The following is a 17302-nucleotide window of genomic DNA, read 5'->3' as shown; positions in this document are numbered from 1 at the left end:
CATCTGCCTTCTAGCTCGATCAGTCTTCAACCAATTGGCTCCAGATGCATGTTTTCATCCCCAAAACGCTCAGATTCCTTCCAAAGTCACCTAGGACCTGTAAAGACTCACAAAAGACTAAAAGGACTCTAAAAGCACACTTGGACCTAGGAAAAGACTCAAAACAATCCTAAAAACTATGGTTAAAACTCTATAAAATGCAGACACATCAGTATTTGTGGAAGTGTCTTTGACACATTGTGATGTAGCCTCTATCTCCGAGCTCCTATGAATCTATCAAAAACAGTTTATGCTTTTCCTATCTATCAATCTATATTTGTAGTAAGCTTGTGTTTGATTAGCCTATTTTATCCAACCATTAGGTTGATGGAGTTCTACTCTTTATCTTCCTTTGGGATTGAATGAATCGTAACAATTATGTTTGCATAAAAAAAGATCTATGACCAACCAATCACTGTTGAAAAATTAGAAGAAAATTAATTTGATATAATTAAAGAAATAATAGAAAATTATAAGCAAGGTAATATATGAATCTCAAATCAGAGATGAAAATATAAATTAAATAAAATAATCTAAAAACACTACAATAAAATTTAAAATACAATATTAGAAAAAGAAGACATATATATTAATCTTACATTTTTGTTTGGGTCAACATATTAATCTCTTACCTATTCCAAACTGAAAAAAGGAGAAAGTAGGAGAAAGTTTTGGTTTAAAAAAATAAAGAAAATTTACCTTCCCATTAAAACTTTTTTACCAATAGAACAAAGTTTAAAGCAGTGTTTTTGAATAAATTATTTTGTTAGATGAAAAATGTGAGATGATTTATGTTTATGTAGAAGTGAGTATTTACATTTTTTAGAATTAATAATTAACTGTACATTTTTCTTAGTCTCTTTTCTATTTTTTTGAATTAATAACTTAAAATTAAAATAAGTAAATAATGTTATAATTTTGAATTTGATGAAATATATGATCTCTTTATAATTATTTTTAAAAAACTGTTTAATTTTGTAATTTTTGATAATTATCTTTTTACATTATTAATATTGTTTAAACAATTTTTTTTTTTGTTTTTTGTCATTATCTCAAATTTATGCTATTAAATATTAACTTTTACACATGTCAAGATCTCAAATTAATAACTTGACACGTGTCAAAATCTTTTTAATGGCTATTTTTCAAAACCCAACTTTATATATATTATATTAAGTATATTAAGGAGGAAAGATAAATTAAAAAGACATTGCTAATGGGAAATTTTTTAAAAAAGAATAACTACATTAGATGACAAAACGTGGAAGAATAATCGATAACGTGTTCAACTGATAACGCACTCAAAACTATAAAAATAACTGTAAGTTAAAATAGTAATCTGTCACAAAATAATACAAACGTTACACCAAAAAAAAAAAAATAATAATATAAACCATAAGAAATAATGATACATGAAAGCTGTATAAAAAAGCTAAAAATAATGTATTTGGTAACGTTTTTGATAGAAATTGTCAAAGTGGTACATTACATACCAAAACGGTACATGGTTACCAATTCAACCCAACATAACCGAGATAACCAAGTCTATTGTCTTTAACGCGTTGTGACACTAATTAAGATGATGGAAATTATCTTGAGCCCGTGAACAACCTCGCATAGTTAACATAGAAGCTGTGATTCATCATGCATAGGCAGATAATGTTATACGGCTGGAGTTTTGGTCCTTTTGGATTGTCCATGCAAATTGGTCCATCGTTAAGAAGCATCACAATAATTTTACTATTTGTTTTAACTCTCTCAAAAGAAAAAAGAAAAAAAAATGAAATTTGCAATGAATCATTTTCTCTTACATATTAAACGACCTTAAACGGTCTTTAACTAGAATAATTTTCCCATTCGTTTAAAAGTTAGGGATGTGTGAGCAAAAGTGTTTGGAGAAAGAAAGTCGCGAAAGAGACTAGAGAGGTTTAGGTATGTAACCCGAGACGAGCACGTCTCACAAAACGACACTTGTGCTCCTTCGTTACCTACTACAAATAGCAAACTCAAGACCGTCGAGCATCACTTCCTATAGAGAAGTCAATTAATGATTCTACACGTAAAAGAAACTATTAATGGCCAATGGTCATACTCAAGACACAATAAATACAAAAAAAAACCTTATATTACAGTACTATATAGTAAATTAAACGCACGTGGATTCTACAGTTTAGAAATTGCTTTACGACAAGTAGCCGAAGAAGGCCAATTATATACCGTCTCATTTGGCATCTTTTTTTTTCCAATAAAGTCTCTATTTTAGGTTGATTCCTATTTAGTTTTCCAAATAGTTTAGGTATATGTACATAGTTAGAATCAGTTCATTTGTCATACAAATTCAAATCAAGGCGATGCTAACGTGGCTCCATGCATGCAATACGATATGACGTAACAAATATATATACTTTCTCGGAGGCATTTCTTCCCATTCTTTGTATTTAGACGACAGCTTTTCCCATGATTATTGTACGAACATTATTCCTTTGTCTAAGAAAAGAATCTTAGACCGTAAGTACTAAGAATATTATGACCGTTTACGAAACTAATGCGACCAAAAAGAGAAAATAAAATTCGTGTACCGTGACCGACGTCAAAACTCAAAAGTCTTCTATTATGAAGTTACTAGGAAACTACATTTGTGCACATGTACATATGTATATACAAATACATATGGCAACAATGCCTCTTAATATCGAAATAGTTACTTTATATAAAATCTTTGCCTAACGCCTTTTTCACGCTTTTGACAAAAATGTAAATAGAACCCGGATTTCGATATCATATGCGTATAGACTAAAGACTTGATCTATCTCTCAGCATATACCAAAGTTTACATACAAATGTATAATGTACACGCAAGCATCATAGTTTGACTATGTGTATTTTTGTTGTTTCACACTCTCACGCGTGCCGCGTGACACCTTTTTGTTATTCTTCTTTTACCTTATATGTCAATGTTTTTACATTCAACATACATTTTACTATTTCAATGATAATTGAAAAGCAAGTCGAAGCTTCCAAGAAAACTTTATTAAAAATAAGCAAACAAGAAATGTATTGCATTTAAAATATAAATGTGAGGAAGCTTCGTTTCATTTACCGCTGTGCGCTGTATAAGTTAATATCCTAAAAAATTTCGTTGACGACAAACTGTAACCGTGTGCTTTCTCAGAAAGAAAAACTAATGTTGGCCGAAAGAGAAATAAATAAAAATGTTATTATATATTTTTAAAATGTGATTTATAAACGAATTATCATGTCGCATTCGTATGTCCTTTTCGTGGACGGAAATCTTAATTTTCTTGAATAGTTTTCGTGATATTTCATAGTAAGCCAAAACGTGCTGACTCATTTACACTTAGTTTCCTCTTTATTTTCTCATACAAAAAGTTATAAATAATGACAAAAAAAGAGAGAGTTATAAACCAATAACTAGATGGTCCACAAACTAAAGAAAATTAAATAAAGTATAAGCTGTTTATAACTTGTAGTGCTCTTCGTGAATACCAAAAGAGAAAATTTGATTTAGTGCATATAGATCGCCGCAGAACAATACTGTATAAAAACAGTTGTATAACGATATGACAGCACTAATACAGTTCCAAGAGACGTTATAATCTATGCAATCATAGGCGTAGATGATTCCAACAGTTTCGTTTCGTTGGAACTGAACGCTTTAGCTAGAGTACTTTTTTACTTCAACGCTAGAGAAAATACTTCTTTTGAGCTTTTAGTTACACTTAATACGTTACGGTAGTATATTTTTGTTCTTGTTGGGATGTTACAATTCATATCTCACTGTTCTAACAACAAATCAATCTTTCAACATTGATATTTCCTCCGTACTTTCTCAATATATCTTTGTGATCTCCTCGAGCTCGTTTATAAAAAGGTTGCTGTATCTCTTAACATTGTATAAAAGTTTGTGAAGAATATAGCATATATATTACTCACATCTTCGCTTCTTTGATATTTTTAACATGGTATAAACGGTTGATCAAAAACTTATTTCTGAATAACCAGATCAACCGACCTAATTGTTATAAATTATGAACGCAACAATGTATGGATAATGGATATATGGCTAACTAGAGAAGACGTAGCCTGCCAACATATGTACAGGAGAAATGTTTTGGCATGTATGTATCTTTGTGATTCTAAATCTAATTTTCGACTTACTATCCAAGCTTAAGATTCGACTTAGAACTACCAACGTTGTGGCATACGTATAATGAGATTTCTTTAATTAACGATAAATACAGAGATCTAGAAATTGAAAACCTCCACTTTCATGTGTATTGTATTTGGTTAGTAATTGTTTATGCACTATATCGGACCAAGCTCGGGTTTTTTAAAGTATGATTCTCTTTAAGTTCTTCTAACCATAACAATTTTTTTAAAAATACTTTAGCGAAGAAAAGAAGAGAATACAAAGAGAACGCAACTTGCACCAAAAGCTACCACTTTAGTAAACACTCATTTATTATTATATATAACACCTCCATTTACGTCGAAACCTCAACACAACACATTAATATATTACACAAACAACAAAAACTAAATAACACAAAAACTACCGGTTTAGGAGGGACACCCATAATTTGTTCTCATTACCTTGAAATTTAATTTCATAAAATTTCTCTGTATTTAGCTATATACACGTGATTAATAATATTGATATTATATGTAACATTTTGAGATATTATATGCTAAAACGATGTTTTTAGTGCTGTCGAATTTGAATTTAAATACTATATGTTGTTTGCAAAATGATCCAAACTTGTGGACCAAAATCCTCCTAATTTTCTAGTCGTGAAATAAATTCCAAAAATAATTAGGTATTGGCTCCTATTTTATCAAATTGGTATCAACATCAACTTAAAAACTAGGAATATGCGACAAAGAAAAAAATAGGGATATAAAAATTTTTCTTTCCTAAGGAATAAAATAATAATAACTAGCATAGGAATGATGTGGCAGGAGAAGTACAAGAAGGAAGCTCTTTCACTCTTTGAGAGGAAGTTTATAAATTGACCACACATTAAGTCTATTCTCATTACATGTTTTATTAAGACATTGACAACTCGTCTTTGTCACACCAAACGCCCTCTCCTCTGTTTCTTAACTTCTTCTCTGTCGTTTTTTCTCCCTAAGCCCCTAATGACTAACCATAATGCCTTAATCTCCGATGCAAAAGCCAGCATCGGTGTAGCGGTTAGAGTTCCAAACCAATCTCTCTTTTCTCCCGGCGGTGGCCGTTACATCAGCATTCCCCGTAAGAAACTTGTGCAAAAACTTGAGGCCGACCCAAGTCAAACCAGGATCAATACTTGGATCGAAGCCATGAGGGCTTCTTCCCCTACCAGGACCCGACCAGGGAACATATCTTCCCTACCGGAGTCCAAGGAGGATGAACACTCTTCTTGGATGGCTCAACACCCGTCAGCTTTAAGCATGTTTGAAGAAATCGCTGAAGCTTCGAAAGGGAAACAAATTGTCATGTTTCTTGATTATGACGGTACATTATCTCCCATTGTAGAAGACCCGGAACGAGCTTACATGTCTGACGAGGTTTGCCTCTCTTTTTACTTCTTATTCCTCTGCTTTTAAAGTTTTTACCATTTCTTAACAACTTTTGAATCTCAGATGAGAGATGCGGTAAAAGGCGTGGCTAAATATTTCCCGACCGCGATCGTCACAGGAAGATGCCGTGATAAGGTACGCTTTAAAATTTGTTTCTCAAACTAGTACTATAAGAAAAAAGTTAACATGTTTTGATTAGTCTAGTTTTGGTCAGTTTTGGATCCTTTGGTTATATAAAAAAAAAAAATAACTCACGTGTTTCTTCGTTTCTATATTTGGTAGGTCCGTAGATTTGTGAAACTTCCTGGACTTTACTATGCCGGTAGCCATGGAATGGACATCAAAGGACCTTCCAAGAAAACCAAACATAACAAGGTACTTTATCATAAACACTCGTATATTATATGTAACATATATGTAGATTGATAAAGAGACTAACAAGGGCTTGATGTTTTTTGGAACTATACAGAACAACAAAGGTGTTCTTTTCCAAGCGGCGAATGAGTTCTTGCCTATGATTGACCAGGTCTACTACCTTTTTCCTAGTTTTTCTATTTTGTATATGCGTCAAATTCAAGCTACTTAATATAACGACATAGTTGGTCTCTAACTAAGAAAAAATATATACAAACTCTGTTTGAACAGGTCTCAAAGTGTCTAGTTGAGAAAATGAGAGACGTAGAAGGAGCAAGCGTCGAGAACAACAAGTTCTGCGTATCCGTACATTACCGTTGTGTCGATCAAAAGGACTGGGGATTAGTAGCGGAACACGTGACGTCGATATTGAGCGAGTATCCGAAACTGAGGTTAACCCAAGGAAGAAAAGTTTTAGAGATTCGACCAACCATCAAATGGGATAAAGGCAAAGCTCTCGAGTTCTTGCTCGAATCTTTAGGATTTGCCAACTCTAGGAATGTTTTGCCTATCTACATCGGCGATGATCGTACGGACGAGGATGCTTTTCAGGTAATATATATTTACCATCTTCAACACTATTTAAAATATTTTCCTGATTAATTTTACAGATAAGTTATTAAAATATTTGTTGGGTTCAGGTACTGAGAAAGAGAGGAGATGGCTTTGGTATACTTGTTTCCAAAGTTCCTAAGGAAACGAGTGCTACGTATTCTCTACAAGAACCTTCCGAGGTATATATATATTAGTTATTTGTTCTATGAGTTTTAATTTATCTTATTCTCTTATTTTGTTCTTGAGGAATAACAACTTTTTTTCTTTTAAATAATGTTCTGAATAGGTAGGAGAATTTTTGAGACGACTCGTGGAATGGAAACAAATGTCACTAGGAGGAAGATATCCAGTTTCCTGACTACAATAAATTAGTTAGCTTTCACCTGCAACAAAAATTGTTGTATGATCGATGTTTTTTTGTTCTTTTTTTTTTTTTTTTTTTTTTTTTTTTTTTTTTTTTTTTTTTNATGTATGTTTTCATGATTTTACTCTTTATGAAGAAATGTAAGTTTATAGGAACTTTCTTAACAAAGAAAACAAAAAAAAAAGTGTAAGTTTGCTATATTATTTCCATCATTCTCTTTTTAACCGTCTATCATTATTAATTTTAAAACCGAGAGTACATAGCAACTAGGGTAATATTAGTGAATGTCACAATTTTAGAAGAAAATTAAGTAAATACCATATTATCAGAAAAGTTTGGTAATTACTATTTTCTAGAGAAGGGAAAAATAAAAAATGCCGTTAAACAAAAGACAAAAGTACAACATGTCATGTGTAATTTAATAAAATAGCGTGTTACAAAACAAAATACCATGAATTAAATAAAAAAAAACACGACAATGTAAATTGAAATCCAAAGACATATAGTGAGATATCTTATGCAATTTGGAGAAGAAAAACCGAAAAGAAGAAATAGGCACGAAAAGAAAGAATTGATGTTGTTTGATGTGTTTGTAAAGTCAATTGTGAAAGAAGAGAGAGAAAGAGAGTGAGAGAGAGTCCTCAACCTAAAATGGCAGCTCTGTGAGGCCTATAGGGAAGAGGAAGCATACTGGCACCAAAAAAGCAGAGAACTTTGGCTTGCATAAGGAGATAAAAATACAAAATTCTTCCATGCTTCTACAAAATAAAGAAGGGCAAGGAACAAGATCACTGGTATCCTCAATCAACTTGGAGTTTGGGTTGATACAGAAGAAGGGATAGAAAAAGTAGCGGTGGAGTATTTTGACAATCTCTTTTCTTCCTCGAATGCGAGCGACCCTACATTGGCCGTAAAGGATGTACCTACATTGGTCACACCTGCCATGAATGAGCATCTCACAAAAGAAATCTCAGAAGAGGAGGTCAAACGAGCTTTGTTCTCCCTGAATCCGGGAAAGGCTCTAGGACCGGATGGGATGACTGCTTTGTTCTTCCAAAATATTTGGGAAACCATAAAAGGCGATCTCACTAAGATGGTGAAGAACTTCTTTAGCTCAGGAATTTTTGATGGCAAGCTAAATGAGACAAATATATGTTTAATCCCGAAAGGAGAACGACCTCGTGAAATGTCAAGATTTCGCCCTATTAGCTTGTGTAATGTGAGCTATAAGGTGATCTAAAAAATTCTGAACTTACGTCTCAAGAAGTTTTTGCCGGAACTTATATCCGAGACCCAATCTGCCTTTGTGTCAGGAAGATTAATCAGAGATAATATCCTCATTGCTCAAGAAAACTTCCATGCCCTCCGTTCTAATCAGGCCAACCGGAAAAAATTTATGGCAGTAAAAACGGACATGAGTAAAGCTTATGATAGGGTAGAATGGAATTTCTTAAGAGCTTTGATGGAAAAAATGGGATTTGATCAAAAATGGGTGGGTTGGATAATGCAATGCATTACTTCCGTCTCCTACCGTATTTTGATCAATGGAGATCCCAAGGGACTAATTAGGCCAACACGTGGGATTCGTCAGGGGGACCCAATCTCTCCATACCTATTTATACTTTGTAGTGAGGCCTTAATTGCTCAAATTAGGAACGCAGAAAGTGAGGGAAAGATCCAGGGTTTACGTATTTCAAACGCAAGCCCACATGTTTCCCACTTACTTTTCGCAGACGACAGTTTATTCTTCTGCAGAGCCGATCCTCAGCAATGCAAGGAAATTATCGATATAATCCGCTTTTATGGCGAGGCGTCTGGACAAGAGATTAACTTCTCCAAATCTTCCATCATGTTTGGAACCGAGGTCCCGTCCCATATACGTCAAGAGATCAAATCTATTGTTGGGATATCACAAGAAGGAGGCATGGGTACATATTTGGGTCTCCCTGAGAAGATTCATGGGTCAAAGGCACAAGTTTTTGCATTCGTGAGGGATAGACTCCATAAGAAGGTAAACTTACGGACTTCAAAATTTTTATCCAAGAGAGGCAAGGAAATCCTGATCAAATCAGTGTCACAAGCAATTCCGACATATGCAATGTCGTGTTTTCTCTTACCAAAAGCTATATGCTCAAAACTAACTAGCGCGATAGCCAATTTCTGGTGGAGCAAAAAAGCAGACAGTAAAGGACTACACTGGATATCATGAGAGCAAATGTGTACTCAACTTTCGGAAGGTGGGCTAGGCTTTAGAACACTAGAAGAATTTAATCTTGCCCTTTTGGCAAACAACTATGGAGATTGCTGAGATATCCAGATTCCCTTCTTAGCCGAGTTCTAAAAGGGAGATACTTTCGATACTGTAGTCCATTAGAGATACAAGTATCAAATCGACCTTCGTATGGCTGGAGGAGCATGTTGGCAGCAAAGCAGGTTCTTTCGTACGGAATTCGTAAGACCATAAGCTCGGGTTTTAATACGTGCATCTGGACTGAACCATGGATCCCAGATACGCCAGCACGGCCACCCCAAAGTTTAACTAGTGAGAGAAATCCTTTGATTTGTGTTAACACCTTGATAGATTTCAACACAAAAAAGTGGAAAATTGAACGTCTTCGGGAACTCTTCCCCCCGAAAGAAATTACCCTTATTTTGGGGATTAAACCGAGCTTGAATGCCTCGAGGGACGGCTATTCTTGGACTCTGACAAAGTGTTGAAATTATACCGTTAAATCTGGATACGAAGCCGCGAGAGCTATCTCTTGCCCTGCTTGCAACCTCCCTTCTCAGGGACCTAGTGTTACGACACTTAAGGCACAAGCATGGAAGTTAAAAACATCACGGAAGCTTAAGCATTTCGTTTGGCAATGTGTGACTGGGTGCTTGACAACATGTCAACGCCTGCATTATCGCCATATTAGTAGAGATAAAAATTGTCCTAGATGTGGAGCGAAGGAGGAAACTATAAACCATATGCTATTTGAATGCCCCCCCAGCACGTCAAGTATGGGCTTTATCGACAATCCCTTCCCATCCTATGGTGTTTCCTTCATCTTCCCTATATAGCAACCTCGATTTTCTATATGGGCGTGGTAGAGACTCTGGTGCAACTGATCAAAACTTGAGAACCTTCCCGTGGATGATGTGGTACATTTGGAAGGCAAGAAATAAAAAAGTGTTTGAAAATATCTCTGAATCTCCGCAAGATACACTGGAGAAAGCTATCCAAGAAGAAGAAGTTTGGAGAAGAGCAAATAACTGAGACTTAGCACCAGCGGTAGTAGAAGCATGCATACCTTCGATCCCAATTCCTCAAGAATCTCTTGTATGCTTTATAGATGGATCTTGGCATACAGAGGTGGATAGGAGTGGGCATGGCTGGATTGCTTCTATCAGTGATAAAATCCTGCACCTGGGGCTAAAAGGATCGTGCAGAAGCTTATCCCCATTACATGCAGAGTTAGATACCCTTATTTGGGCTATGGAGTGCTTATTAGCGTTGGACTTGGATAAAGCTCTTTTTGCTACGGATTGTTCAGACCTCCTAAGGATGACGTCTAATATCGAGGATTGACCGACCTTTCCATCAGAATTGAAGGATTTTATTCATTTTAGAGATAGATTTGCTAATTTAAGTATTAGATATATTCCCCGAGAGGATAATATCTGTGCCGATAAACTTGCAAAATGTGCAAGAGCACGAGGTTTCTGTTTTTCCCATGTAAGCTCGTCGGTACCTAATTGGCTCTCTCTTGAAGAGAGTCATCTTCGATAACTTAATATATGGGATTTGATCGTCAAAAAAAAAAAGAGAGTGAGAGAGTGAGAAAGTATGAGGGAGGAGAAGAGAGAGAGAAAGCTGAGTGGATGTGAGAGCATGAGGGAAGAGAAGAGAGAGAAAAAGTAATAGAGAAAGCTGAAAGAGAATGAGAGTGCATGAGGAGAGATAAAATTTGTTGATTTTGTGAAAAAAAAATGATATGATATTTAAAAAAAAATATGTAATATATGAAATAGGTATAAATGTAATTGTATTTGAAGAGAGAGAGAGAGAGTACTCTCTGACAAACACTGTACAATTGTGGTATTTTCTTAATTATGTTTTGTTTTTGTGGTATCTAATGCATATTCTGTAGCAACTACATGAAAAATCACAATACAAAACCATCATCAACAATATATTTGAAATAAACAAGAAAACAAAAAAATGACGTAAAACTACACGATGCTTCTCTCCATCACATTGACAAGAAGCCCCCAATGTAAAAAAAATGTTTTCCATAATTGTTCTATACATTATTATCTATTCGAAAAGCAAAATATTCGTGATATATTTTTCTTAACTAGATCTAATTTTAAATGACGTATATAGCTTATTTATTACTTTAAATAGATAACGAATAACCAAAGTAAATGTATTCTAATGATTTCTACTATTGTTACTTTCTAGTTTTAGTATCGTGAATGTACGTTAGAAAATTTATTATCATTAAAAAGAAAGAATTGGTGATCCACACTAATTCAATGGTGATTCTTCCTTCTTTGTCAACAATTAAATGGTAATTCCTCATAAAGTAAATCATCTATACATGAACTAACATTTTATTCGAATTTAGACTTGACAACACTAAAATAGTCCTACTGAAAATTGATGAAAATGTACCCTACCAAAATACACTATCATGTGGAGGTACACTTTGGAACCTAAAGGAACGCAGCTTTCTTAAGAAATATTTTATTTCATCCAACATAGCAAATGAATAAGATAAAACAAATTGCATTGTATCTAAATTGCTTTTTGATATAAAAACTGACACATACTTTTTAAAAATGATTTTTGCAGGCCGTGAAAAATAGGGTCTTTGTCAAAAAAGGTTGGACTTGCCCAAGCCTTAGCTTGCAAGCATCCATGTCACTAACTTTTTAAACTTGAATTACCTCTCTTTATATATATATATATATATAAATATATATTTATCACTAGAATTACGATTACCCTTATTATAGTGAGATCAAATGGTATCCTTTGCTTCAGGTGGCATGCATCAACAAGGGGAATTTAATAGAGAAAACTAATAAAGAGTTATAAGCCATATATATATAACTCGATCTCTAATTATCTAAACTATTGAATTAGGTAAAGCCAATGTGTGATGAAAATCCCTAAGTAAAGCCATGAAAGTACAAGGCAAGATCGATTTAATGTATGGAGGTCTCAAGAAAATTTGACAAGTTGGAATGATGATAACAAAAACAAAAGATAGTGAAGCTATCGAAATTTGAACAGTTGGGATTTGGGGGTGTTCCCATTTGAATGTAAGAATATTACAAGTAGAGTAGAGACCATGTGAGCTCATCTGTATTTTTCTATAATATTTCTTATACAGTTCAATATGATTGACCACTTTTTAGTGTAGTAATTCTCTCCTTGTCACTTTTCGCACTCAATCTGTTTCCCTCTCTCTAGCTAATGTGAGAACCCCACTTAATTTTCTCAAAGTGAATCTACTTACATTTCGTTGTTTCATTTATCGTCATTCATCTATTTTCGTGATAATATTTCTACGGATATATATAAGTTTTATCAAATTCTGTTATCATCAAGTCGTAATTTTTTTTATAAAACCCCAATTTTATGTGAGAGATCAAAATTTAACTAAAAAAATGTGATTGATGAGGAGGCGAAATCCACTTCCTAAAGTTAGTGGATAAACAAACTAAAAGAAGGGTACAACCCAAGAGGTTTTATAATGCATAGAGCCAAGAAAAAAAAAGAGAGAGGAATTTATGCATAACAAAAGGTTAAGATACTTTTATCACATGTGTAAAGATAACACCAAAAAAGAAGAAGAAGAAGAAGAAATTGCAACCACTTTGAAACCCACATCATTGATTTCTTTACTTGAAATAAACTATGTGCCATAAACTCCAATTATTGATTGAAGATATAGACTTTTGGCACGAGTTTTAGAAGAAGTTCACGGGGGTACCTACACACTCATATATAACTCTTTCCCACTCTTACCACTATTTTCTTCACTATCTTTACCTTTCCAAGTCATTTCATGTGTTCACTTAGGTCCATTCCCTCTCTAAACCCTACCAAAATCTGCCTTTACACTATATATAACATATATAGGTTCTCTAGGATTGCACATGTTATTGAGTATTTGCAAATACACACATAAATACAGATATTGTTGTTGATATGTACTTACTGTTTAGTTGATTTTGATTGGATGATGGTCCTAAGTCTGCTTTGTTATATTATATTGGTGGTCCATCAATTAATCACATGTACAAAAAAGTTGATTCTAATTCCTAAGGCTATGCACTAATTTCACAAATCATTTATTCGAGAAACATGTATCCAAGTTACCAGCATCTTATTAAAGTACCTACACTAATCAAAGGATCGAAATCTAACAATATTTATATTGGAAAAGTAAAGTAGATTTATTCACATTTTCATGATCTTTCCCAAATCTATTCGCCATTTCGAGATTATTTCGTGTTGTTTCTTGGCCTCACATTCTAAATGCTAAGAGGATGCCTATACATTAAACATTAGCTAGGTTCTCAGGAATCATTATACATATGACTGCATATTTTGTTCTGTTTTTAATCTTTCATAACTAACTTGGTAGTGCACTTATCATATGCATGACGCCACGAGTTAATGTAAGTAAAGTTATAGTACTTAAGATTTTATTGAAAGATTTATCAAAATTCTTGTTACAAATTTAACATAGATATGTTTTGTGATGCTTAACTCTCGTCGATTATATATTTAGATGATGCATCAAGATTCAGCATTCAAATGCGACATCGACATGCAACATCCAAACTACGTATTTAGATGTTGTTTGTTTCCAAAATATCATATGGTTATATTGTGTTTAATACTCGTCTATAATATATATTTTGAATATAGTTCATGATATTGGTACTAACACGCCGAATAGTTTACATTTAATCTAGAAAGTAGAAATTGGACATATCAATATCTAGTAAGCTCCACGACCTCGAAGCTATGGACATAAAACATAAGTTGCATAATTAACTAGTGATAGTTGAATCACCAGCCAATAAATTCATGTGTCATGTGTATAATACATCTTCTTTTAAAATGGTTTGGAGTTGATTCCAATGAACTCAAGTGTGGTTGGGATTCTTAATCCCTTGTTATAAAATATTAATAATCACAAGTAATTTATGGAGATTAGTGGAACTAATCAGAGGTGCCAAAGTTGTGTCTGTGGAGATCACTTAGAAAGAATATACACGTGTCAGTCTCGAAAACGGTCCCCTCCTCCTCCCACATCCGAGCTTTCGTCGATTGTGTCTAATTATTTAATTTAGATTTGGTACAGAACATATAATTTGTTAAGAGCATGATTAGTGGGGAGTACTCACAAAGTTACTCTCTTATTTGGACCTCAAAATAATAATAAACAACCCATAAATGGGTCCAATATCAAAGAATCGATATTATGGGAAGGATTTTGAACAACACTGAATGGGTATTTGATAAATATAAAAGCGTTATTTTTATTTTTTACTCATTTTCTTTTCCTTTCTTCTCGAAAGTCTCTTTCTCTTTTCTCTCAAAAACTCCGGCAAAAAAATGGCGATTCGTATGTAATCGGAAAAATCAATGGATTCACGTCGAATCCATTGAATTTTCTGGCTTAAACTAGTTCGTTGATGGTCACCCGGAGGCGTTTGGCTTCCAGATCGGTGTCTTATGGTGATGTGACGGTTGGGTGTTGAAGTCAAATCGATGGTGGAGGTTTCATTTGGCGAGACAACGACGGCGGAGGTTCCGTTTGGTGGTACAAGGACGGGGGAGGTCTCTTCTGGTGGCGTACATCAAACGGCGAGGACCACTGGTTCGCAAAGAGAAGGTTGGTCTTTTCATTTCCCGATTTATTGCATGTTAGGATCGATGCCCTGCAGGGCCAGCTTGGGGTCCGTTTGGGCGGCTAGCAGTGAGGCTAGTGGGCTAGCAGTGAGGCTAGCGGGATCCACGGGACGGGTTGTTACACTCATGGTGTAGCAGCTCTTCATAGGTACAAATACAGTGGAGTTGATCACTCTTATCTTGCCAAATACGTGCTTCAACCTTTTTGGACTGGATTTGTCAAAGTCTTCCCTCTATGGATGCCGTAAGTGTATCTCTTTGATGCTATTTCGCTTAGTATCTAAAAAAGTCTCCTTTTAGTTTTACTTATTGAGGTTATCTCCTGACTTATGTTTTTACTCTGCTTGCCTTTTCATGTTTATTTCTCTGTTACTGCCTTTGAACCATATCCAGACCAAACATGGTATAAGTAATTCCTTCTTTGTCCATTTTAGGTTATGTGGTATGATCAATATGCTCGAGTTAACGACTTCTGACTTTGTGTTTTTGTCTTGCAGATAACGCTGATGGGGTTTATGTTTCTAGTCACATCTTCCCTGCTAGGCTATGTGAGTCATGATTCATTGATGTCTTGTTCTTTAGTCTCTTTAAGTATTTGGTTGTTTTCTTGTTTGTAAACATTTCCTCTATTGGATTTGATTTTGAAGACTCTTTTCTTTATCTGTCTTAGATATATTCACCTCAGTTGGATTCTCCTCCTCCACGATGGGTTCACTTCGCACATGGTTTACTTCTATTGTTGTATCAGGTCTGCGCATCTCTCTTTTTTTAATGAGATTAGTCTGTTGTTCTTATTAAGAGTAGAATGTTTTTGTTTCTGTTTTATGTGATTTATATTGACTATTTTTACATGTTTGTGCAAGGTCAAATGGAGATCATTTGGAGTGGTATTCATGAAGCGGACACAGCTATTGGATTCTCTTATTTGAAAAGGTATGGTACGACAGCTTTCATATGTTGTTGATAGTTATTGTTTGCGGTTGTGTGTTGGGATGAATTAGTAGTTTTTTCATGAAACACAAGTGTTATGTTTGCTTATGTTTGGTCTTATAAATGTAATAAGTGATGAGTTTGAGTATGAGTTTGATCAAGTGTTTGAGTATGAGTTTGTAATTTATTTGGTGTTAGATTAGGTAATAGTCGAGTCAGTCATTGATGATTGCTTTTTGTTTGTTGGTTGTGATAAATACGGATAGTACTTGATTAGAGAGATACTAGTCGAGTGGTTGGGTTTGATGAATGCTTCAACATCAAACTTATTGTTTGATGGTGTAGGGTTTGTAGGTTGTTTTAATGTAATAAATTTGTGGTTGTTGTAGTTTAGATAAAAACTTAAATTTGAAAACCCAAACCCACTTGAGCTCAATATAAACCATCCATGTTAAGCACTAACATAAACCATTATCTTTTTCTATACAAACCCTTTTCGTTTTAAATCAGCTTTCACTAACACAAGCAATGGATCCTAGAAACCTTAATCGTAATCCACAGACATATTTTGTTGATCTTATGAATTCTCAAAAAGACTCTAACTCCCCAGATAATCCGATTCTTCCAAATACATTCTCTTCTCAGCCTCTCCACTTTACCCAAACCCTCTCTTCTCAGCCTGTCAACTTTACCCAAACCCTCTCTTCTCAGCCTGTAAACTTTGGTCCTGGATTCTCTTCTCAGCCGTTTCACTTTAGGCCGGCATCTGAAGATGATGATTGTGTCGAGGTTGAGGTTGATGAGGATGAAGAAGACGAAGGGACTGGAAGAATAAAGCGGTGGACTGCAGAGGAGGATGTTAACCTCATAAGCGCTTGGTTAAACACAAGCAAGGATCCAGTTGTAAGTAATGAGCAGCGGCTTCAAAGTTTCTGGAAGAGGGTTGCTGCCTACTACAAAGCTAACTATGGGTCATCTGTTTCAAATGCAAGAGGGCCTACACAATGTAAGGCTAGGTGGAGCAAGATAAACCATGGAGTCAATAAGTTTGTGGGCTGTTACGCACAAGCGAGTTCAAGAAGAAAGAGTGGAGAATCAGAAGATGATGTATTGAGCATGGCGTATGAGCTTTACAAGAACGACAAGGGCAAGCCATTTCTGCTAGGACATTGCTGGAGGGAACTGAAGCATGATCAGAAATGGATCACGGAGGAGTGTAGCCATAAGCGGACTAAACTCGCTTCAGATTGAGCAGGAGCATCCTCACCCGGAGAGTGCAAGGATGGATCCGAGAAGAGACCTCCGGGGGTTAAAGCTGCTAAGAAAAAAGGGAAGCAACCGGTTGTTAGTATTGATGTAGAGGATGGGTCTGTGGTTAAGTTGGATAAGATAATAGCAATGAAGGATCAAGAACAAGCGGCTAAAGAGAGGAACAGCAAGATGAGACTGCTAGACAGCCTCCAGCTCTAATAATCTGAAGAGTGCACATTGAG

General features: G+C 34.9%; 2 protein-coding genes across 2 annotated transcripts; both read left to right on the top strand.

The window, feature by feature from the left end:
• The first annotated feature begins 5091 nt into the window (after positions 1–5091).
• On the top strand, positions 5092–7153 carry LOC104773184 (probable trehalose-phosphate phosphatase D). The gene is made up of 7 exons (XM_010497760.2): positions 5092–5610; positions 5686–5757; positions 5905–5997; positions 6092–6148; positions 6268–6588; positions 6678–6770; positions 6878–7153. The coding sequence occupies exons 1-7, from the start codon at positions 5200–5202 to the stop codon at positions 6947–6949; spliced, it is 1119 nt and encodes a 372-aa protein (XP_010496062.1). The 5' UTR covers positions 5092–5199; the 3' UTR covers positions 6950–7153.
• Positions 7154–16337: 9184 nt separating this feature from the next.
• On the top strand, positions 16338–17060 carry LOC104773191 (glutathione S-transferase T3-like). Its single transcript, XM_010497767.1, has one exon. It carries the CDS (start codon positions 16338–16340, stop codon positions 17058–17060), a length of 723 nt encoding a protein of 240 aa, XP_010496069.1.
• The last annotated feature ends 242 nt before the right edge of the window (positions 17061–17302 follow it).

The sequence above is a fragment of the Camelina sativa genome, unplaced genomic scaffold, assembly GCF_000633955.1.
Source record: "Camelina sativa cultivar DH55 unplaced genomic scaffold, Cs unpScaffold00485, whole genome shotgun sequence".
NCBI classification, from domain to species: Eukaryota; Viridiplantae; Streptophyta; class Magnoliopsida; order Brassicales; family Brassicaceae; genus Camelina; species Camelina sativa.
This window is presented reverse-complemented; position numbering and strand designations above follow the sequence as displayed.